This window comes from Phoxinus phoxinus (assembly GCF_949152265.1).
Source record: "Phoxinus phoxinus genome assembly, chromosome: 19".
NCBI lineage: Eukaryota > Metazoa > Chordata > Actinopteri > Cypriniformes > Leuciscidae > Phoxinus > Phoxinus phoxinus.
The window spans coordinates 20,631,115-20,656,705 of record NC_136894.1 but is presented as its reverse complement, the minus strand read 5'-3'; the positions used below and the strand labels follow the sequence as shown (position 1 = coordinate 20,656,705).

Below are 25,591 nucleotides of genomic sequence, written 5' to 3'. Positions count from 1 at the left end.
AAACTACAATATAGACTCAAGGTGTTAAATACCGGAATTATCCTTTAAGTTTGAGGCATAATTCTAAAGCTACACCAAAAGATGATTGTTTTAGAGCAGCCTAAATGTTTCACTCTAGTTGTATAGTTAAATACGCAAACTTATTTGTGTTAATGTTGTCTTTGTAAGACTGTAGCTTCCATAGAATTCCAAAGCACAGATTTAACTAAATCCTCAACACCCAAGCTATTGGAACGGCTTTATTAATTGTGATAATCATGCTGTTTCTTGTAATATTGTGATTTCCCCCTCTTGAAATAATAAAGTTTATTCACGCAATATAGCCTACTTTGTTCTCAAAATATTACGACTTCAATCCAGTATTGCTACGAATTTATTCTCGTAATCTAAGATTTATTTATTTTTAAGTTGCGGTTCAGGGCTTCCGTATGACAGCACTGGGCAGGATGTGGAAGAACATTGTTTAAAATAACGGATTAAAATAAATGTAATTAACAAGATTATTTTAATGTATAATCATTTTTATATCTTTCATCCGATTAATCAAAAAAATTGACAGATTCAGATCTCTCTCGGTCTCTCATACATCCATACACAATCTACAATATTTATACACAATCTTTGCTATCTACAATAGCAAAACTAGGAATGATTTTTAAACACCTCCTCAAAATACACAATCCAATATGCTAATAGATTTATATAGTCTGGTATAGATAGACACAGACAGAACTAAAGCCAAAGATAATTGTCAAAAATAGCAGAAAGCATATTCTGTGCAGTATGGGGATCAGTTTATGTGACAGGGAGTTATAGTTACATGACCTCAAATTGTGCCAACTCACCCAGCGCATGAGGAATGAGATGAAGGAATGCATCTCCAAGCAAACCACCAGATGCGAAACTCAAGAGCACTTTGAGTAGTTTCTGGTGCTGGTCCGTGTTTGACTGCACTGGAATGAGGAAAAGGATGAGGAAGGGTGCTGCACTGATGAGCAGGGTGGCTCCAATTGCCTAAAACCAGTAAAAAGAAAAAGTCTTAAAGCCATGGTGGTTTTCCCAGGCAACCCCTGGAGGTTAAAAGGTTACTGCAGAAGCAGGTCTGTAGACTGCTAGATAATCCGAATAAAACAAATGTCTTTGAAATAAACAGCATATTAACACCCTTTAAAAAAAAGTATGATTAAACAAATGCTAAAGGCTGTATTGCAGTCAACTGCATTGACACCATTGTATGAGAACTGAAGTGAGCTGGACGATGACATTGCGGTTTTCTCCAGAGCTGCTGTATAGAACTAAATGAACAAATAATGATATTTACAAATGATATTTACAACCGAAATGAATCAACAACATTGAACTTACTTAAGCTGTATAATGACACTGTTTTCTTATAGAGCTGCTGGACAGCCGGAAAAAACTTTGTTGCATTATTTTCCTGTCATCACTGTAAAACTGATATGAAACAATCTGTATTGTAAAAAGCGCTAGGCCTACATAAATAAAGGTGACTTGACTTTATTCAATTTAGATAAAACAAAGACACACTTTTACTTTCACAAGCCATCACGTATTTGAGAGCTCGAGCGGTACCGTAATCTTTTAAGTGAGAACGAAAAGTTTGAACCTTACAGGCTTCCGTACATCGTACACTTACAGTGTCTTCTGAAATTTCTAACGGTTTGATTCCCTCAAGTCTGCATTCAGTTCATCCTTGATATCAAGAAAACATCCAGGTACTTTAATGCATCCTCTGTACTTGGTTTCTTAAGTATTGGGACTGAACTTCAATAGTTGTTGATGACATAGGCCTAAGCTTTATCCCAATTCAGAGGCTGCATCCTTCAAAAGGACTCAGACTTCAAAGCCAACACGTCGAAGGCCACGAAGGACGGACTGAGCGTTTGTTAAATGGGACGGTCTAAGCCTTGTCTTCTAGCAACTCTAACAGCTGCCATTGATGAGCGGCAGTAACATTTGTCGGGACTTTTTATATTCAACTGCCTAAATTAACATTGGTGCATTTATGTAAATAATAAAGAGTATAAACTATATAAAAACACATCTTGCTAAGATATAAATCAACATTTTAACCACTGTAGTGGTATGACTGACACATTGCGGCAACATGCCGGGTGCATTTGTTATGCAGAAGACAGTTCAGTAAACATGCATTTGAATCTACACCATGCATTTCAGTGTCTTTAACAGTTTGGTAGAACATCACACTGGCGACGAGAATTAAAATCTATGCGCAGGAACAGAGTGACAACATTGACACTGACAAGCACAAACAGTAAGACGATAGCCTAACTGAAATAGGTTCCAAGGTGCAAATTTTTGGGAAAAAAAAGTTCTCTGCGCAATCTCTGCGCAAACTTCAAAAACGCGAACCTGTGAAAATGCTGATGTCTGGCACACGCGCATCACGTGTTTAGTCTATATGCGCGTTTGAATGTATATGTGCGCAGGCGTGTAGTCTTTCTTTACAAATTGACCATGACAAATAACTCGTCTGGCTGTCATTTTTTTTATCGCTTCTGCGTAGCCATGTGAACTGGAATTAAAGTCACCTGTCAGAACTCTTTACTTTACTTGCCGGATAAAGAATAAAGTTGTTTCAGCTGTATACCTACACGATTGAGTGAATAAACCTTATGATGTTTGCATTTTAAACCATATGACATTGTGTTTTTAACCACACATGTGTTATGTAGGCTTGGGTATCGAGTATCGAGTATCGATTGGAACCGGGACTAGCTTTGCGATTTTCCCGGAATCGTTCAAAAGTAAAAATTTCGATTCCTAGTTTCGATTCTCAGTCTGCCGACCAAAATTCCGTTATTTCAAATGTAGGCGCGTTGCGCGTGGCAAGCGCGCTCATAATGTAAGAGACGCTGGCGCGACCACAACATTGCCCAACATCAAATGGCAAATGTAATGTAAGCGGAACGAAACTGAGCTACTCGTTATTGTGTGGTTGACGGACCGTTTATCAGTTTGGACCAATGCAGCGCGAGTCGATCTTGATCAAGCGGCACTGTTACTACACAGCGAGATCCAGTAAAGAAAGCATTTGAATTCGCTACTGAATAATAACATCGCTGCGAGATCTAGTGAGAAACATTCACATTTCTCCGTTATTAACGGATCAAACAGCGCTGACGTGGAAACCAGGAAGACACATTGTGCTATGAATGAACTATTCAGTGTCCACAGATCAGCAACATTCACCATGGATTTACTGTAGTAACTGTAACCATGGAAGTTTGGCAGGAAAAGTAGGCTATAATGCTTTTAAGTAACATTACGTCGGTTTTATTTTGACATTATGAATACAATCGCTGCCCTCAAATGTTAATCTGAACTAAAATAAACCTTTGTTTATAACTACTACTATATTACATTTCATTTTGTCCAAGGAGCTGTTTTGTTTTATATACTCCTAAGAAAAGTCAAGTACAGCTCCATCATTGCTCAAAGTAAAAAAAATATCATACTTTATGATTTTAGTTAAAAAAAATATATAATAAAAAAACTAAATCAAGGAAATTTCTCTTGCATTTCTTTCTTTTTGCTGTACCGAACCGTGACACAAGTGTATCATATCTGTGAATTTTGTGAACTGTTACACCCCTAGTAAATGTGTTTTCATGAGGTTTTCAAAAATAAAGCTCTCTTGAGGAAAATGTACCCCTGTGAAAATATATTCATAATTTATCATATTTATATTCAAGTTCATAGATTTTATATTTATATTGTAGTTGAAAACAGCCCTGTGAGAAATTCATAGTAAAGTTAAAAAAAAGTTAAAAGAATTAAAATTGATGGAGAAGGTCAGACTATTTCCTTCAGAAAGACCGTTGGTTAGCTAGCTCATTTAAAATATCCTAAAAAAAATTGACTCTGCCTCTTAAAAGAATCGGAACCGAGAATCGTTAGGAACCGGAATCGAAACAAGGAATCGGAATCAGAATCGGAATCGTTCAAATTCAAACGATACCCAACCCTAGTGTTATGTGTTTTTATGTTTTGTATTTTGTTTGGTTTTATCTAGGCACTCCTCTCTATGCAGCTCACTTCCATCCAGGACAATATGTGGACATCACAGGGAAAACGTGAGTCAAATATAAATGCACACAGAGCACCATTAAGTTGTAATGTTATTTTAGTTTGACCAGCCCAGCATTGTAACATTGGCTCAACCAGCAGGACTCTCTGTCTGCTCGACCAGTGGAAGATGGGGAGTGTATCTGCCATTATTTTTTCAATTTCCATTTAGTGGTACTAACATGCATGATGTTTCATTGATGATTAAACCAACACCATGGGCCCTAGGGCTGGGCGATATGGACCAAAAGTCATATCCCGATATATTTAGGCTGAATATCGATATACGATATATATCCCGATATTTTTTCCGCAAAGTGAGAGCAAATGTTCAGTCAAAGACAAAAATGGACTTCACTGTATAAATTATACATTGATTCTTATTAAAGTTACTATTAAAGTTCTCAGTCAAGAGCAGTGTGTGATTTCCTCTGTGTTTTGTTGTTTTATTAACATTAACTGGATAGTTCTCCACAAATTTTTAATTGCAGGGCTCGACACACGCATTTCCAACCCGTTCACACGCTCACACGCCACACCTTGTGTTTCTCACGCTGAAGAGTAAGGGATAACTTGTCCCGCTATACAATTAATGGACGAGGCGCAGGCAAACGGAGGGAAGTTCTCTGCCGAGTTCATAGCATCTGTCTCGGGTTATACAGAGTTAAATGCCAGCTACCAGCCAATCAGAAATTAGAATGTGTTGTTTCCGGGTAAATTACGTGTTCCCGCTCAAACACGCGCAGTCGCGCACATACGGAGTGGAAGTTGGAAGAGCAAGATCTGATGAATGCGGTTTGCGGTAGGAACCTCTTAATTTTAATTATTTTATTTTTTTTATGATTCCTGGACGAAATATCTTGCCTGTGATCAAAGACAGTGAGTGCTGATGTTGAGGAGTATAGCCAAATTCATGCTAAATTATTTTTGATGCAGTCAAAACTCTCCAACTGCTTAATTTAAATTGGTCATCGGATGCAAAATTTACTTTTATATGGTGTTTGCATATAAATGTGTCTTTGCAGTGTGTGGACACAACCACCTTACAATGAAAAAATCCATTCACTTTTTTTTAATCCTCAAAAAGCCAAAAAGTTGTTGCTCATTATCATTTAAAGAGACATGCACCGAAACGAGTCGCTGTGAACAAAGCTGTTTTTGAGGAGGAAAAAGGGTGTTTTACACAACCATTGAGGAATTTTAACCAAAGTAAGTTATGTTACAAACTTTACATGAAGAACCCAAAGATTCATACCAATTTGTGGAAAATGGGCATCCGATGACCCCTTTAAAGGTGACTGGTTTGAGCAGATTTGGCAGACTGTCTACGATTGCCAAAATGGTTTTAATTTCCATTTGTGCAGGTCAATTATGAACAATTGGCAAATTGAACTGCTAGCAAAAATTGAAGCAAATTTGGTGGTGCCGAGGGCCGCTGCTGCAAAAATTTCGGTGGCTCCTCCCCTAACAGATCTCACTCCAAACTTTTGATCAAACTTGAGAGCCCTGTAATTGTCGTCATTTACTCTCTCAAGTTGTTTTAAACCTGAATAAGTTTCTTTCTTCTGTGGAAGTTATTTGGAAGAATGTAGGTAACCAAACAGTTGATGTACCCCAGTGACTTCTATAGTATATTTACTTCCTATGAAAGTCAACGGGGACCAGCAACTGTCTGGTTAGCCATTCTTCAAAATATCTTCTTTTGTGTTCAGCACAATAAATAAATAATACAGGTTTGGAACAACATTAGAGTTTATTTTATAATTAAAAAAAATAATAATTTTGGGTGAACTATCCCTTTAAGGACAAGCGGCTGCATATTTACTATTAGGGCTACTGTCTCTTTAAGACCTGCGCGCGACGCGTCTAGTATGCATATGACAAGCAGATTTCTCTCAATTTTTTCTGTTTGCTTTCAGTTTAGACATAACCAACTTTCTTTATGTAAACCTTGAGTGTATTTGACCGTATTAGCTCAAAAAGACTCGAAAGATAACTTAGTCCAGTATCCAGGCGCTGTTAGACGGGCTTTTAGTGCATGTGCATGTTAAGCGCATGTTAGAACAGCGCATCAGCAGCGAAACCGGCAAGGCTTTAAAGCACATGCAAATAATGGACTTTTAAGAACTGCAGTGTCCTGTTCCTCTGCGTAAACATTTAATGTGAGTATTTGCCGCTTTGTACACTAGGCTGTTGAGACGCAGACTGCTTGTAGCAAGGACCACAGCGAAAATTTGAACTATATCGATATATGCGATATGGTCTAATTCCATATCCCATTTAAAAATATATCGATATATTTTTTATATCGATATATCGCCCAGCCCTAGCTCTACGCAAGTGTTTTTAGCTAGTTTCAGCCCGACACAGTTATCATTTTCACGTCCTGCCCCACGTTGTTTAAATTGCAAATGCATTTATGCATCCATCGGCGTGCTAGTCTGAAAACGAGGTGTGTGCAGGCGCATTGTTGGCGCGTTGCTATTTTGAGGCAACTGAAGACTGCGCCATTGACCAACAAAAACCTGGTCTAAAGTCAATGGCCAATTTTTTTTGTTATTTAAAGAGCGCGTTACTAATGTGCGCCTATAGGCGGGTCCACAATGCGTACACTCTGCTTATTACACACAGGGATGCGCAGCAGCACACAGACATACTAAATTTAAAAAATAAAAGGATTACAATGTAAAAGATTGTAATTGTGTACATAAAGATATGGTAGAATCCAGCTTGTCCCAGTAGATGGTCTGCTTGCGCGCTTTGAAGCAACACCAAGGAACTTTTTCTCTGCAGTCACCCTACAGGTTGGAAGCGGAATTGTCCATTACCACTGTCGTAAATAATTGAGCCTACCGCAGAAATGTGGACGCACGTTGAAAACTACTTTTGGCGTATAAATCTCTGACTTTACCATTTAGAAGGGGGATAAATCGTTGCGTTTCTCCTTCCGTCATGCTTCTTCTCCATGTGAGGATTGTTTACATTAGACTAGAGCATGAAGCCGTGAACTGCGCAGCATCCACATAGTGCTTCTACTAGGGCTGTCACTTTTGTGAAAAAATCCTTTTCGATTTTCGAGACATAAGTGTTCATTGAATCGATTGTAAAATCGATTTTCCATGTCTAAAGACGTTTCTATTTTCCATTTATAGGCCAATCCACAGACAACTAACAGGCATTAGGACGAACGTAAAGAGGGCGCTTGAGACGTACAATATTTCTGATGATTTATTGGCATGAAATTTCGTGTACAATTACAAACAGGAGTGTAACATTCTCGAAAAGCAGAGTGGACTGCCATAACATCAATGAAAAACATTACTGCAGGCTTTAACATGGCTGTTTTCACGATTAGAAATGTCAAACAAATTTCACTTACGTAGCCTGTAGCCCGAGTCTGTAAGCTATCTGTAGCCTATGCTTGAAATTTTCTAAATACTTGCGACACCTTATGTAGAAGTAGGCTATAATTTGCTGTTATGTGTGTTTATCAGAACCTGCAGTTGCTGTGTGATGCGCGTTCGCTGCGGGCGTATCGTGACGAGCTGGACGCGCGCTGAGAGAAAGCGTCTTTCAGACAGGGCACGGCATTCGCGGCGCTATGAGACCCATTCATTTCAATGGCTTGCGAGACATTCTGTTTTGTGAAAGCAACTCTTTTGTTTTTACCTCCAAAACACACCAACAATTGGTCAGATCTATGCCATTGGACTGTGCGGTTCAATGGCTGAGCCATTCAATAGGCTACAGATAGCGCAAGACGTTTTGTTGGTGGGTCGACCAAGCGGTGCGCACGCCGCGGTCAAAGTTCAATCGCGCAAATCGCGTTGTATCTGAAGCGCAACGCTGAACCCAGCGGCCAGCGCCACGCATTCTGCGTCCTGAAAGCCGCTAAAACCGATTCCCTATTTTTATTTTCGAAACTTGTGTTTGTTGGTCCGATCGATTGTGCAATCGATTTTCGAACAAAAAGTGACAGCCCCTAGCTTCTAAATGTGGGGTTCTAAAAATCTAAATTCGGATCTATTATTATTCACAGTTTTTGAAGTGCCCGCGATAACAATATCGTGCATATTCATTACCGCGATTTATCGCATTACCGAATACCGGCACGTCTACTAAAAACACTGCAAGACAACATCATAGAAACTAGAGATCGACCGATAGGCCTAGTGGATTTTACCGATACCGATATTTAGGTTTGACCATACATGCCGATAACCAATTATTCAACCGATAATTTTTTTAATGAGTACTGGGATTTAAAAAAAAACATAACACTCCCAAGTAAAACAGTGCTGAACTGAAATGTGCTAAATGAAATAAATATATAAATATGAATATATTAAAATGAGAAGTTGTACAGAATGAACTCTAAAGAAAATAATTTAAACATTTAAATATTAAAGGTCAAATAGGTTTAGCTATAACCTAGAAACATAGCCTATGTACATTTATAGGTAACACTTTGCAAGTCCCATTTGTTAACAAGGATGTGTTAGCTAGCTTTCATGATCTATATGCATTATGCAATATACGTTTTAACTGCATGTAATAATATTTGAGCAATACAATTGTACCTTGATCATTCATGTTAGTTCATAGTACATTAACTAAGGTGATAAAATACAAATTTAAACTCAATTTAAAATGTAAGTAAATGTTGAAATTAACAAACTAACTATGAATGATTTCAACATTTATTAACCTTACAGTTAATGCTAAAATTTATATTTAATTGTAATGTAAAGTGTTACCATTCATATGAATCATGTTTAAAGAAGATGGCCATATTTAAATATCTGCAAAGCCCAGAGCATTAAAATTACATAAATGTAGACCTATATTACATGTAGGCTACACCCTCTCACTTTATCTGCTTAGATTTTAGAACACTTGATATCTAAACAAAATAACAATATGTATTGTAGTGATAAAAAAGTAATGAAATCGATTGCGTTTCTGATATCAATGTTGAGAAAACAATCACGTCACTAGCTTTAAATATGCAACTTCGCCGGCTAATGAATGCATAAAGTGACCAGCTGGATATAAACTAATGGACATAGATGGTAACAATTGCGACATAAAACATTTGGGTGAGGTTTCCATGTGTTTTTGTCACATTGCTTTAAATCGCTTGAGGTAGCCGTTACTAATGTTATTCCTCTCAGACTCGACGGCAAACATACTTCTGTTCTTTCTCTGCTAATGCAGCATCTAATCAACAAATTAATTACTTTATAATGATATGGCAATATGTACTTTAGTGTTCTGCATTCATACCATTTGCCTGTCTGTGTTTTAAATGCGCATCTGAAGTGTCAGCGCTCTCCGTGCAGCTTGTAATCTCTGTGCTGCGCACGCTGCCTCACGTGTAGGCTAAACGTAAACAAGGCAGTAATAGTTTGTTATTTGTCCTCTAGAGACCGCTCTCGCTCTGTATAATGCCAGCAGTCTCTTCTCAACGTGCTCGTACTGTGTAAATACTGCACACACTTCTCAGCTGCTCCAGCAACGGACTCAACCCGGAAAAACTATCGGTGTGGATTTTTGCCAATCAACTATCGGCACCGATATATCGGCAAAACCGATGAATCGGTCGACCTCTAATAGAAACTGTTACTGGCCCCACAACATGGGTCTCACCCATTATCACACCTCCAAAACCAAAAGACCCAGACAAAGTGAGATTGTGTCAACATGCGGCAAGCTAACATGGCCATCATGCGTGAACGCCATCTCACACCAACAATGGATGGCATCATACTGGATACGATAGGCTTGCATGGTGTTCCTAGTACTGGGTTACATCACTTGCCCACCGTTTTTTTTTTTTTTTTTTTTATAGTAATAAAATAAAAAATAAACATTTAATTCAGTTAGATAACTGACACAACAATAGTAACAAGAGTAACAACAGTAACAACAAGAGTAACATAGTGAACAAGAGTAACAACAGCACAGATCAGCAGCAAGAGTCAGATTTCACCTTACTTCACCGATTTCGCCTCACTGACAATGGAGGAAGATTTGGTTTCAAAGCGAAATGGAAAAGCGCCTCTTTAAGCGACTTTGTCATAGTAGTTTTTTTTATTTATTACTAAGAATAATAATGAACCCACCATTCAAGCAATTGCCACCCCCAAATTGGCGCCAATTCAAAAGCGAAAGTAAAATGCACACTGGCATTCATAATTAACTATAAGGTTGCAAAAGATTTATAAGTACTTTATTACTGTATACTCAAGTGTTCATTCATTTAACAAAATGCATTTAATCCAAACAGACATATCCCTGACATATTGTGACAACTGATTCACAATAACCCTAGAGATATCATATGAATCTACTAGTACACTAATCTATCATCATGTTTTACCTGCATCCATAGCTCCACCATGTTCCGTCTACCTCCTTCTACATGGCTTTTCGATCGCTCAGCTCCATGATCATGCGTGTGCCCGTGGTCATGTGCGTGCCCGTGGTCATGTGCGTGCCCGTGGTCATGTGCGTGCCCGTGGTCATGTGCGTGCCCGTGGTCGTGTGCGTGCCCGTGGTCGTGCCCATGGTGCTCCTCTTTGTCATGGGGCAGGTTAGCTTCAGCACTCCATTTGCTTGCCCCATGATGCATCTGCCCCCCACCATGCGAGTGACCATGGCAACCCCCGTCACCATGGGAGTGTCCGTGATGTTGGTGGGAGTGAGCGAGTGTCTGCTGGGACATTAAGATCCCAGCAGTAAGTAGCAATAGAGATTTGCTGAAGGTCCACATTCCTCCTGAAAAGAAAGGAAACATTGTTTTTAAACTCACACAAACATATTCTGAATGATCAGTGCCATAATATGAGTGGATTCAGTATCTGGTTAGTTGATGCATGACATGTCTATGCACTTATTATTCTTTAAAATATACTTTCATTGTTAAATTAAAACTGCCAGTCGGTGGCAGCAAGTCACTGTTAATGAGTGAGTCATTGAGTTATAACCCATTCTTTCAAACGGCTGATTCATTCAGGAACAAAACATTGTCTTAATGAGTGAGTCATTCAAACAATTCATTAACTGGGGGATGACGTCAAAATGCAGAAGACTAATTCGCCCCTGGTTCCCTCAATATTTTCCTATGATGTTTTATAGGGGGAGAAGGGGGGCGGGGGGGGGGTGTTCAATTTATGAGTAAAATAAAGCCTGTGGTAAACATAACTTGACGGTATTCAAATTAAATTAGGCTGGGTTTACACTGCAAGTCTTGATGCACAGATATAGGGCAGCATTCACAAAACATCTTAAGGCTAAAAGCTTCTAACTTGCAGATTTAGGAGAAATTCTTGAAAATATAGATTTTGTAATTGTAGGACTCCTAAATCAATCATAAGTTAGGAGTAGTCAAGAGGACTCCTAAGTCACTAAGACCAAATCACAAACGATCCTAAAATGGCCATTGCCGGCAATCCGCCACAGCAATCTGCCCAAAGACATTGTACACCATTGAAGCAATAGGCATTATCGCCTTGTGTGCTGAGCACTGATCTACATAATGATGTAATTATATAGATCAGTGGGGCTGAGCCTTTTCTTCATAAATGTAATAAATATTTAGATTTATAGATTTTTATCTGTGATGACATAACATAAAGGTTCATTTATGTACAGGCAAAATGCATTGAATGATGGAGAAAAAGACATTGCGATCAAGTTGAGAATAATGTCCCATCATCAGCTCTGATGTGGCCAGCTCAAGTCACCCGAGTTGGAGTTCTGGCTCGTGGACCTTTCCCAAACCTGTCCCCCCCTTTCTCTCTTCCACTTCGCTTTTTGTCTACTCACTGTCCTATCATCATAAAAAGGCAAAACACCAAAAATAATCTTTAATAAATTGTCTGATTACCTGAGTTAGGCCTAGTTGTTTTCACAAGTTTACACTTACGAATGATCAAATAGAGTTAAAGAATATAATAAGAACGTACTACTACTACTCCTGAACTTTGTTAATAAAACATAATTTGTCACTTGAATTCTGCAATCTCTTAAGATGCAGATGTGTAAAAGGCTGGCAATTAGCTGAACATATACTTTTTAACATTTTTATTTTAAAATCTTTATTTGAATATGGGAACATGATACCTAGTTCTACAATATTTATGATTAAATCACTGACAGAGACACCTCTATCAGCCAATCACAGTGTGCATAGTTAGGAAGCGTGTTGACATCATCGATAGCAATGAGGTCAACCCCGCCCTTTTTCTAAGCTTAAAGCCCATGTTGCAGGTTAACCACCACTGTCGATTAATGGGTACATAAATCACTCAAAATATGTATATCATTTTTAAAATGTCTCAAAAATGGTCTTAAAGACCAGTTTACGGTTTTTGGTATTAAGGGTTTTTTTTAACGCAGTTCGGTGATGACGTCACGTTGGGGAGAAGTGGAGGAAAGGTAGCCTCAGCCTAGTATTAGAACTATGGCAAAGGAGAATGAGTGGAGAGTTGGTGAAGTGTCCTGGTGAGTTGCTATCATTTAGCAACGCAGCAATGAGCACTGGAGCTAGTCTACGAGCAGCAGTGCACAATAACGACACATATTATTTTTTTACTGTCATTGAATAGCACGTTGAGTGAAAAATCAACGTTTTCTTTATATCTAGTGGCAGTGATCATGACGTTAGTTCAGATAAGTACGGTAACCTTTGTCATAGTGTCGTAGTACTGGTAAACTTTGTCTTTGTCATCTAGAAAAAGAAGGCATCATGCTAGCTATATGGGCATTTCTAAGCGTTTATCTCTTCCTCCGGTGAAAATGTTGTTGCAAACGTAGCAGCCGCGTGTCTGTCGCGGTGTTTGGCAGGTGCTTGTGCGGGCGGTGCCGTCCCATGGAAACTGCGGTGGAAAGCTTGTGCTGTAGGGAAGTGAGTGCGTTTTGGTCGTGGGTCGAGGAGCTCACCACGCCTCACTCAGCATCCAGGATTTGAGGCATGCTGCCTGAATCCGTTTGTGCTGAAGATAGCATACACCCATTTCAGGCAGGATCATGGTCCCCTTCAAGCCAGCACGCACGAGTATGTTAATTGTTTGTTTACTTTTTACACTAAGTCTTATGAACCAACTTAAACAGTTATAGGTGACTAGAGATGTGTAGCTATCTATGCTGCTAACGTTATGCTATCTGGCTGTCTGCCTATCTCTATACTAGCCTATCTATCTGTCTATTTATCTATAATCTGCGCTATCTGAATACTCTCCTCTACTACTCTCTAGTCACTCTCAATGCTCTCAAGGCGGGCCTTGGTAAATTCTCTCCCCAAGGTGACGTCATGCAATGCATTGTGGGGGAAAAGAGAATCGTTGCAAACCGCTGTAAGATAGTACCTACTTTTTCGTATTATATTCCGTTTTGTGATACCCAACAACATAAAATACAATGGATAACAGTTTAAATGTTTATTACCAACAAGCAAATTGCACAAATTCGTTGAAAAATTAACCCTGCAACACGGCCTTTAAGACTTTTCTCTATGCCTTAGTAAAAGATGGGCTCAGCAGATTTGTGAATAGGTTAAGAAAATGTAACTTTTACTGCCGTTTAGGAGAACTCTTAGTGGTAAGATAAATGTTTTAAGAATAAGGCCCCAGATGTCCAGATATCAGATAAAACCAGATTTCAGATTGGTTTTAAAGTGTGTAAAATAAACTTAAATTATCTTTAAAATATATTTAAAATGATATAACCTAGCCTACATGTTTCACATTCTTTTTATGACAAGAAAACATCCTTATTACTTCTGAAAGAGAACATCAGCGTTTTACTGTAACATAAGAAGTGTTATTTTAACATCAGTGTAAACCACAGGGTTTCAGGTTATCCTACATTAGGTTTATTTAATAAAAGATACTGAATCATAAAATATAAAAATAAAACAATGCTTAGTTTTCAATGTATGAATTAAATATATCCTGATACTTATTAAAGCTAAGAAAATGTTTGTCTTTTGTTCATGGCCCCATTTATTGCAAGCTGTTGCGATATGCAACCAGATTTCAGATTTTTTATTTTTGTGCCAATGAAAACGCAACCTAACTTCCAGGTTTTGATTTCATGACATCACTTTGTAGGCCAAAAAGTTAGCATTTTAGCAGTTCCGGTTCCATCGTCCCAAAGTCAATGGCTCGTTTGGTTTTGGTTAAATGGCTGAAATAAGGTCTGTGGTGAACACAAGCTCAAGACACTTTCACTTTTTATTCTATGACATAAAATACATCAGTATTACCCCCATTATGATTTTTTAAAAGCTGTTATGCGTCTTGAAAAGGCTGCTGCTAACAAGTGGCTGAATGGGACTACAGAGACAGTCAGGAACATTAAACGTCATCACGTTAAAAAGGTAAGCTCAGTCCGCTTTTACTTAACTCACCACTTTCAAAAACCTCAATGGGTAACAAAGTGCTGCACATAAAAATAACAAAATTAAACAAACACCTATAACCAAAAATACATAGAAATTACAGCACATCATTAAAAGCTAAGGAAACCAAATAGGTTTTTAACTTTCTCTGAAAAGACGACCCTAGAGTAGGAGATGTTTTTAAAATTATTCACCTACATTTCAAGCGCGATCGAGGAACCGTCAGACACAGCTGATCATTGGAGCGAAGAGATCTCAAAGGTTGAAGTAAACTGATTAAATCAGAGATATACTTTGGTGCTAAATTATGGAGATTAGAAAACATATAATACTTTATACTGGGCCTGGCTTGGCTTCTGTATCGAATTGGTAACCAAACTGTGAAAAAGCCAGTCAGATCGCTAAACAATGTGTCAGTAATGGCTGGCTGGTAGAATATGTGAGCGAAACAATCTGATAATGGCCCGTAATGGCTGGTAGGATGTGCTTCTTTTGAATAGGTCTACCAAATAGGGCCTTTATTTATTTTGTCTTTTCAGGACTTAACCTGACTGGCTTATTTATTTTTTATTTTTGATAAGAACAGTAGATAAAACCTGTTGAAAGCATACCGTTTGTGTTTAATCCAGGGTCTGATTTTTTTATTTAAAAAAAACAGTCGTGACAGTAGGCTTGTTTGAGATGAGCAAAATCTGCGCAGAACCGACCACCGATGATCACCGCGAGATGCATGTCTGTTAGAAATCTGTACGAGTGCGGTCTGCCTGGCTCTGATGTCATGCTGACGTATGTCAAAACACTCTCGCGATCGCAAGGCCCACGAGTCGGATTCTGCAGTCGAGCGCAGTTGCTCTCCACCGACTGCTCTGATCAAGAGCACGATGGGAAACGACTTGCTGACGAGTCGACACAGCTTAACACGTGATGTATTGTTCTCTTTTAAAATGTTTGAATTTAAAACTCTGATTTCGTGTTTTTATGTGTATAAATCATGTGCGAGTATTCCCGAACTCTCTGACAGTGTGATCTCTATATGGGTTATTTGATTGTCATATTTATTAAAAAAATATTCATAAAACATGTCTGTAGTAGTTAAAGTAAAAATTATTGATAAACACGTCTTTGTAATTAAATAAGAACTTTGAGTGTCTTGTTCATTATATTCATTTTCAAATAAAAGGAACAGAACTTAAAGGAACCGTATGTAAGAAATGTATTTCAATTAATCATAAAATGGTCAGTAGACATTAGGAATTTATGTTCATTTCAAATACTTATATCACTGAAAACAGTAGTCCAGCCAGGATATTGTCATTTAAAAGTGAAGTTGCAGCCCTCAACTGATGTTGTCGTTGTCATGTTGTGTTTTGGCCTGATGCGCCACCCTCCATTTATCTACCAATCACAAAGTCAGTAGTGTTTCGGCATCCGGGTTGCCAGCTCTGCTCTAGTCTTGCCATTGGAAGCTCTTTGTAGCAGCCTACGTTCCTGCTGGATCCTGGAGCCTATCTGGCAACCTTGTGACTCGAGGGGACTCACTTTTCTTCTGATTGCCTGCCTATTGACATTGACTGATACACTGCCCTCTGGTGGACAGATATACAATTTAAGAGTGATACCAATAGGTCTTACTGAAGGCATTTAACTTTAATGGTCAAAATATGATTAATAAATATTTGAATATTAATAAACAAACGAACTTCGAATATGATTTTAGGGCAAAAGTCAAAGTCCTACCGTGGTGTAACGTTAGGGGTAGCTTTTTACTTCTGACGACAGCATTTAGGCTAGGCTTCAGAATTCATAAAAATTGGGTTTGTCTGTGATAATTACTTTGATGGACAAAACGTGCAAGTATCACACTTTTGTTGATCACAGAGCTTGTTTTAGCTTGTTTAATCCAAAAGGAACCAGTGTGATGCTAACTGCCGATTGGCCTACAAAGTGATGTAATAACTGACATATCAGAATGACATCTCCTCCAAAGTGGACCTGACAGGAAGATCACTACACATTTATAAGAAAAACAATGACATTTCAGGACATTTTCAAGAGGGCAGTTATTAAAAGATAATACTTATTAAATAGCAATGCCCATCCAAATAAAAATGTTATGACTCAAGCATAACGAGGAAACCATGACTATGACTTGTGACTATGATTTATCTTAAAACCATGGGAAACCTGGAGTCAACAGACAGATACTTACTTAACCAAGCCAAACAATCTTACAATAAATATTCAGAGTATAAATAAACATGTTTCTCAGTAACCACGCTAGATAAATGATGTTAAATAAAAAATCATCTGTTTGTGATGGATCGGCTCCAGTCAAATATTAGAGATAGATAAATCAAGATCCAGGTCTCATCAATATGATCCTGTGTATTTAAAAAAGACTACCACTTATCTGCAGTATCAACAAACAACAAATACATCTAACGTTATCTATAGAGTGAACAGACCAGTGATCAGTGTAACGTTAGTAAACACACGACACGATCAGTCTCACAAAGTGCAATGATCATCGTGTAAATACCTGCTGATGATGAAAACGCCTTGTAGACCGCGCACTGTATCACAATCAGCAGTCTACTAGCCGTGCACGCGTCTAGTAATGTTATAATTTGCAAAGACTCCGATTATTTTCACTGAGTCGGTGGAGTAGAGACCATGAGATGCTACTGCTCACACTCAAACCGACGTGGCATATTGTCAACGCAGTAAAATCCCGCGAGACTTCTGCGTTGTCTCGTCAAAAAGACATAAACCAATGAAATAACGCGATATTACAGCCAGGCGTCAAGCCGGATCATAGAGCCGGATGCGAATGGTGCACGTTAAATTCTACTGATCTTCTACTGATTCTATTTATCACCAGTATTATTTAAAATGTATCTTTCTGTAGTTGTACACGAGGAGAGGGGTGAATCAGAGAAAGATGATACTATTCTAAGAAAATTACTGCAATATTGGGCGGCAAATGTTGTTCACTGTTTCCTGCAATGAGACAAACTTATTACTCCACCAGGCGGCGCGCGGGGACTTTCAGATGCATTAAACGAAATTCAAATTGTGGGACCTTTTGTTCCTTTGGAGGAATTTGAATCTAATAAGTATAATCATTCAAATGGACTAATTAAAAGAATATTATACAGTCCCCACATGTTTAAAAGTTTTCCTTTCTGGAAAACTGACCAAAATTGCTGTTGGATGACTACTGATTTCACTGGCACATGCAGGACCCCAGCGTCACCGTAGGTTTGCTGGAGTCTATCCCAGCATCCCAGGTCTTACAGAGAAACCCTGGATGTTTCTTCAAATATTGCAAATCCCCCTACTGTCTAATTTAGCCAATTATGTTTTAAAACAGCCTTTGTGTTGTTGTTGTTTTTTTGCTAATGCCTTGCACTGGGGAGTGTTTTGATTTTAAAACAAGCCCAGTGCAAGACATTAACAGCAACAAAAAAACAACAACAACACAACAACACTTATATGCTGTAACATATTTGTACTTAAATGAATATTACTCACGAAATAGAATAAATATTATAATAAATAATATTCAAATAATCAACGACAACCATCCACCATGTGCTCCCAAACAAATAGGTTACATTAGTCCTTGTGTGAATAATCCCAAACAATTCACTATAGAATGCAATGCAGTAGTCTCAATGTGGAAATGTTTCCTGTATCCACACAGTGAACATATTAGTAGTAATAAAACTACCAATATAAAAAGAGTCCTTCTCAAACATAAAGTACAGACATATTACATAGAGCAAACATGATGTGTAGAGTCTATTGAGAAAATACCAGAACACACCAAACATAGAAAAACACACATTGATTGAGTTTAAAACACAAATGTTTCTTAATCTGGACTCTTCAGAGTTGAAGATCGCATGAGAAGAATGCCATGCCAAAGCCACTAGAAGACAAGCCTGCAACTTTTAGCCAAAAAAGCATAATGGCTAATGCTAAAGCTGTGGCTGTGGCGGTACGCTGGAAAGGAGACCAGAGGCAGTTTTTTTAATGGATGTCAATGGACAAGAGGCTTCACTACACTCAATAAACCACTTTTATGAGGAAATATCTTATAGTTTAATGAATTGACTTCCTGTCCACTAATCTTCAACATGTTTTATGCTAAACAATACTTTTGTTGGGAACGATATGTAGATTTTACTATGATTAAAGGTTCTCTAAGCGATCCTGGGTGACGTCACTTCTTGTTGACGTTCGAACTATTGCCAAACAAAACGGAGGTAGCTAGACCCTCCCTCCTCCTCATCCGCACACTAACAACCCAAACCTCACCCCCAAATCCTTCTTGACGGTTATTGGCTGGAACACTGTTTGTTATGTTGTGGTGCGGGTTAGCCCAGTTTGTTTTTGTTGCTGTTTGTGGAGCCTGGGGTGTCTACAGAGACCGCGTTTTTTTTAGAGTGTGTTCAGGAGACAGACAGCTAGCGGATAGTGAGGAGATATTTGCTGTATGTGACAAAAAAATGTTTGGCCTAAAAAATGCGTGACATCGCTTAGAGCACCTTTAAGGTTATTTTATAAGAGAAGGCAGAGAAGGGGATGTTTTGTGACAGGTGACATTTACGGCATTACCATAGTATTTAATAGTAATATTGAGTGATAGTGGGCCACATTTATCAAGACAAAAGACAAAAGACATGCAGTATGCATTCGAGGGATATAACCACAACATAATATGCAAACGATTAGAGAATAATTTAATCAAAATGAAAGCTAAAGCCTACAGGTCCCAGCGCAAGCAGTAGCCGCCTCATATGCTGACTATTCAAATGAGAAACACACAAATGAAGGAACAGCTATGTTCATGCACAGCAGGGTAAGTGAAATGTGAAAATAATCGAATAATTATAAATCAAACAGCTTATCCATAAATCTTGTGGAATAACACTAACACCGGGAGAGCCGCGATCGGATTGGGGTAAAGGTATTCAGGGGTAGGCCGTTGATTAACAAAATGCTGAAATATAATTTAAAGTATGTCAGTGAACCTCCATCTTGCCTTTAATCGTCTTATTTTATGTTCAACTATATACATTATGAACAAAGAACCGTCATTATTTCCAAGAAATAGGTGTTTTTGTTAATCCTGTCGACATTTAGTTGTGAATGAAGTCTACCACACTGCTTGATCCACGACCAGCATTTTTCCCCTTGGATTTTAGGTTTCGGGAAGGGAAAAAATTGTACCCCACCATCCAAACTTTTAGGATACCGGGTATCAGATTTGCACAATCCATACGCACAACGCTTTGGCATGTTTCCCTCGCTTGAAAGCTTGCCAGACCTCCTGCAACCTAGTTACGGTGACTAAGCCACAATTGGCCAGTGGCGGTTTTCGGGCGTGGCTTAGCGAAGGGTCAATTATAACTATAACTGCCTAAAAACAAAATCTAAAAATGTTCACCATGGTCAAATGTAGGCCACATAGTAAAGCCTATATAAAATCCCATGCTGGTAACATACAGTATGAGTCAACATTTTAACCATTTTAACCCATCAACTCTGCTATGGTGGTCTTCTGCTTCACCATGGGGAACTTCAGTCCTGTCTACTCTGCTGTTGAGGTCTTCTGCTCCGCCGTATGGATCTTCAGTCCATTTTAAATTTTAGCAAATTTTACTTCTCAACTGAACTGTGCGCATGCATTTTAGACACTTACATTATTATTAATACTCTGATTCTTTCTGAACTTCATACACTGTTCACTCATTGGCCAGAGGAGAACTGGCCCCCGACTGAGCCTGGGTTCTCCCAAGGTTTTTTTCTCCCTTCTGTCCCTGATGGAGTTTTGGTTCCTTGCCGCTGTTGCCTTACCTTTTGGCTTGCTTAGTTGGGGACATTTAATATTCAACAATATTATAGATCTGCCTTAAAGGTGGATGATGATGAAATTATTTTTTTTGTATTATTTTCATGTTATCACTGTGAAGCTGCTTTGATACAATCTGTATTGTAAAAAGCGCTATATAAATAAAGATGACTTGACTTGACTTGACTTATTGCTCTTTCCATGCAATAACGTACTTGGTTACTAACGTAACCTCGGTTCTCTCTAGAGAGAGGAACGAGTACTGCGTTGTCGTAGCAACGCATTGGGGAAAATCCTTTTCCACGAGAATACTGAAGCAAAAAATTATCCTTAATTTTGTATAAATGTAAAATGCATTGCCACAGCATACAGACCTAAGCGAGACAGCTCGCGTGCCTATTGGCTGCTGTGTGGCAAATGCTTAGGGCAATCGAGCGAGCCCTTGAGTGGCGTCACACCCAATGAGGGCGCTTCGCGCCCTCCCGCGTCACGTCCCGCCGAAACGGCCGTGGCTTAGGGCTATATATTTCGCTCAAAGGCTTATGAACTCTGATTTTTAAAAGCGAAACAACCAGAGCGCATACACGGCAAGAAACGCAGTACTCGTTCCTCTCTCTAGAGAGAACCGAGGTTACGCTAGTAACCGAGTACGTGCTCTTACAAGAGATACTCTCGTACTGCGTTGTCGTAGCAACGCATTGGGGAACACCCTGTAAGACGCCGTGTATGCTGTGATCCGACACCATAGACCTAGAGCCCTGAGCTGGGGTTCATACAGTACATAATCACCTGTAGGACTCACAGAGAATCCAGAAAGAGGTGGGCTCTAACCACCATCTCTCAAAAATTGACTGCACATAGCAGCTCAGCAACAATATTGCCATAAATTGACGACTGAAATTCTCAGTCTAAACGAATACGGTTAATTAAACCCATAATATCCTGGCCTGTAAGGCGGGCACCTCAAGGTTATAAAACCTGATAAATGTAGACGGTGAGGCCCAGCCTGCCGCCATACAAATATCCTGTAAGGCAATCCCACTAGACCAAGCCTACGAAGAAGCCATACTTCTCGTGGAGTGCGCTCTAACACCCAAAGGACATTAAATGCCCTTGGATGCGTACGCTAGAGCTATAGCGTCCACTATCCATCTGGATAGGCTCTGCTTCGAAGTGGCCAATCCCTTGAGACGCCCACTAAACGAAACGAAAAGCTGCTCTGTCTGTCTAAAAACAGACGAGCGCGACACGTAAGCTCTCAACGCTCTAATGACCTGCGCCCTAAACGGTGTGTTTAGGGATTTTGGAACGTAACCATGCTTAGGTTTGAGCACGACCCTGGAGTCATTAAGCCCAAATTCCATGCACAACGCGCTCACTGAGAGCGCGTGTAAGTCCCCAACGCGCTTCACTGAAGCGAGAGCCAGGAGAAACACCGTCTTGAGCGACAGGTGTTTCATATCAATCTCCTGAAGAGGCTCAAAAGGAGGAGCCTTCATGGCGTCCAGCACCGTGGAAAGGTCCCAAATGGGAACTGTGGGAGGTCTGGGGGGATTAAGTCTTTTAGCTCCTTTAAGGAACCGGACGACTAAATCGTTCCTTCCTATGGACTGGCCATGCGCGGTTTCAGAAAACGCCGCTATAGCTGCCACATATACTTTGAGCGTGGAAGGGGATCTCCCGTTGTCCAACAGCTCTTGTAAGAAGGATAAAACCTCTGTCTCTGACACGCCGCGAGACGTGCACCAGCCAGAGAATACTGACCACTTAGACACGTAGAGCCGTCGCGTAGACGGAGCTCTAGCCTGTATGATCGTGTTTAACACTGCCTGTGGGAGGTCAGCGGATACCCGTTGATAGCCCACACGTGAAGGGACCATAGTTCCGGGTGGGGATGCCAAATCGAACCATTTGCTTGAGAAAGGAGATCCCTCCTCAGAGGCACTGGCCACGGGGCGGTGCTGGCTAACTGCATCACAGCTGGGAACCAGGGTTGATTCAACCAGAGCGGCGCTACTAGCAGCACTGAGCATCCTTCCTCCCTGATTCTCTCCACCACTTGGGTCAGGAGGGAGACTGGGGGAAAAGCATAAAGAGGACGGCGCGGCCACTGAGCGCCGCAGCGGAATAAGATGACTGTGCGATGAACACACAGCACGCGCTGTTGTGACAGCTGCGCTGTCATGGACAGCGAGTTCAGTTCCATTCCCAGAAAAGAAATATTCTGTCTGGGGAATGGCGAACTTTTTTCCCAGTTTACTGTGAGACCGAGATTCTCGAGGTGACTCAGCAGTAGGGCTCTGTGTGCCACGATCTCTGAATGAGATTGGGTCGTCCAAATAGTTCAGCACTCGAACACCCTGCAGTTAGAGGGGAGCGAGTGCTGCGTCCATGCACTTCGTAAATGTACGGGGTGCTAGAGACAAGCCGAACGGCAGGACTGTGTACTGGAATGCCTGGCCCTCGAAGGCGAATCTCAAAAATCGCCTGTGACGTGACGCGATCTGTATTTGAAAATACGCGTCTTTTAGATCTATTGACACATCCAGTCTCCTTGGCGAACATGCGCGAGGATTTTTCTGGTCGTCAGCATTCTGAACTGGCGTTTCACAAGTGCTCTGTTCAGTTGCCTCAGATCTAGTATGGGTCTGAGACCCCCGTCTTTTTTGGGTACCAGGAAGTATCTGCTGTACAGCCCCCTTTCGCTGTGAGCCTGAGATAAAGGTTCGATAGCCCCTTTTCTCAGAAGTTTCTGAATTTCGGCTCAAAGTAGGTGTGCTACATTCGAATCTACCGAAGTCTCGCCGCGCGCCGCATGGCGGCGAGGGCGTCGACGAAACTGCAGCGAATAGCCTCCTTTTATGATGTTTATCACCCATTTTGACACCCCGGGAAGCTGCTCCCATGCATCTGCACGTGTAGCCAGGGGCTGAGTGAAAAGCGCGCTCTGATCGACTCGCGATACAGCGGCCTTCGTGAGCTGTGACAGAAATGTCTCGCTCGCAACATCTGAGGCCGGGGCCGCGCTGATGACAGCGGGCAGAATGTCCGCGCTCGACCCCTCGACAGCGTTTAGGCGGGAGAGGGAGGGCTGGACGGGCTCCGTAGGAACCGTGATGCTTGTGTGGGAACGTGGGCGCGGGGGAGCGGGCAGGTTTACCACCTTTATAGCATCGCTCGCCGGAGTGGAGCGCCTGCACGCAGGTTTCGTTTTTACAGAAACCGTGCGATGAGCAGGAGGTAGCATTAGTGGGCACTAGGTAGTGGGCACGTGTGCTACTTTTAACGCGCAATCGAACTGGGTCGATTTTATGTGCGCGGGCCCTGTGTGTGGGGCCGTGTTTGTGTGTAGGGATGGGCACATTACAGTGGGCAGTCTTACTACACATGAAACACCATCGGCCGTGCCCGGGACACCAGAAAATACACTCTTTAAAGGATTTATCTGGGTAGCCGTGAAAACGGCTGTTGTGTGCAGGCAAGCGGGCAATGAGACAGGCTTGTTGGCTGCAATAATCACTGGAACAGTCACTTCTCTTGGGACTGGACGAGTGGCAAACTTCGGTGAGGGTCCGGCCGCAGCGGGACTTGAACACCGTTGTTTTCCTAGCAGTGCTAGGATGACTTCGGGGGCTCAGGCTTCAACACTATCTTCGATCGCGGGCCACGCGGCGCGGGGCGGCGACTGGAGGAGCGAGAGCGCGGTCTCGAGCTCTGCGTCTGGCGGCGTTGAGATGAGGAGCTGGGCGGCGGCCTGGGCTGTGCACTCTGAGCAGATGGTTTCGCACGGCCTGCTGCAGAGTTGGAGCGCTTCGGCAGGAAATGCTTCATCGCCTGAGTCGCCTTCTGCACCTCAGCATACCTGTCGGTGAAGTCCTTCACCGATGTCCCGAAGAAGCCAGCAGGGGAGAGCGGGGCGTAGAGGAACGCGGTCCGTTCCGCCTCTTGCATGTCTGAGAGCGTGAGCCAGAGATGTCTCTCAGACACGGTGAGCGCCGCCATACTCCGTCCAATGGCTTGGGCCGCAGACTTCGAAGCGCAAAGAGCCAGGTCTGTAGCACTTCTCAGGTCCGCAACACAGATCGCATCGGGTCCGCTCTCGTCCATTTTCCGGAGGAGATCGGCCTGGAAAATCTGTAGTGTCACCATGGAGTGCAGCGCTGATGCAGCCTGTCCGTTGGCGGTATAAGCGCGGTGGAGCAGGGATGACGTCATGTGGCAGGCCTTTGAGGGCAGCGCCATCTTAGCACGCCGTCCAGCGGAGGGCGGGCATAAGTGGGCCGCGATAGGCTCTTCGACCGGCGGGAGGGAAAGGTAGCCTCTGTTTTTAGCATCGTCGACCTCGGAGAATGCTAGGGAAACAGAGGACCTCGTCCTCATGGAGAACGGGGAATTCCAAGCTCTCGCGACCTCCTCGTGAAGCTCAGGAAGGAAGGGCGCGGGCTTGGAAGCAGGTGCTGACTTTTCCCCGGGCAGAAAATAGCCGTCCAGCCGGTTGTGGGCGGGCTGCTCGGGCAAAAACCACTCAAGGCCAAGGCTCGCCGTGGCCTGAGTGAGCACGCGGATGAGCTCCGCCTCGATGATCGCTCTCTTCCCTTTCGACGCGCGGGCAGGGGGCGCGAGGTCCGCAGAGCTCGCCCTATCCTCGCTGCCAGACGCCAAAACAGAGCACGAGTCCTCATCTCTCAACAGAGCGTCGATCTCGTCCATGTCGTCGACGGAAGCGGCGGCAAGCTGCGGGCGCTGTCCGTCGGGGATCGACGATGATGAAGCCGGAGATGAAGCTCGCGGGCACACCGGCGAGCTTTGACGTCTGGGAGATGGTTCGGGGTTCCGCTGAGCACGACGCTTATTACGGCGCGGCACTACAGCGGAAAACACGGGCTTAAGCATTTGCCACACATCAGCCAATAGGCGCGCGAGCTGTCTCGCCTAGGTCTGTATGCTGTGGCAATGCGTTTTACATTTATACAAAATTAAGGATAATTTTTTGGTTCAGTATTCTCGTGGAAAAGGATTTTCCCCAATGCGTTGCTACGACAACGCAGTACGAGAGTATCTCTCGTAAGAGAACTGCGTCCTTGTATGAGCAGAGTTTTCTTTTTACTTTAACTTCTCAGTGCTCAATGGTATTATCCATTTCAGGAGCTTTAAAATGTAAAAATCAGAATATGAGCATAACTCACTTACATTCAATATTTTATTGAAACGTTAGC

The 25,591-nt window shown here is 41.5% G+C and overlaps 1 protein-coding gene across 1 annotated transcript in view; it reads right to left on the bottom strand.

Annotated features, from left to right (window-relative positions):
• Positions 1-17,280, bottom strand: part of slc39a7 (solute carrier family 39 member 7) — a 39,292-nt gene extending 22,012 nt beyond the window's left edge. The window contains exons 1-3 of the mRNA XM_079590009.1: positions 17,055-17,280; positions 10,493-10,890; positions 846-1,014 (exon numbers count right to left, since the gene is read on the bottom strand). Coding sequence (XP_079446135.1) covers positions 846-1,014; positions 10,493-10,885 — 562 coding nt within the window. The 5' untranslated portion in view covers positions 10,886-10,890; positions 17,055-17,280. The remainder of the gene's footprint in view (positions 1-845; positions 1,015-10,492; positions 10,891-17,054) is intronic.
• Between the last annotated feature and the right edge of the window lie 8,311 nt (positions 17,281-25,591).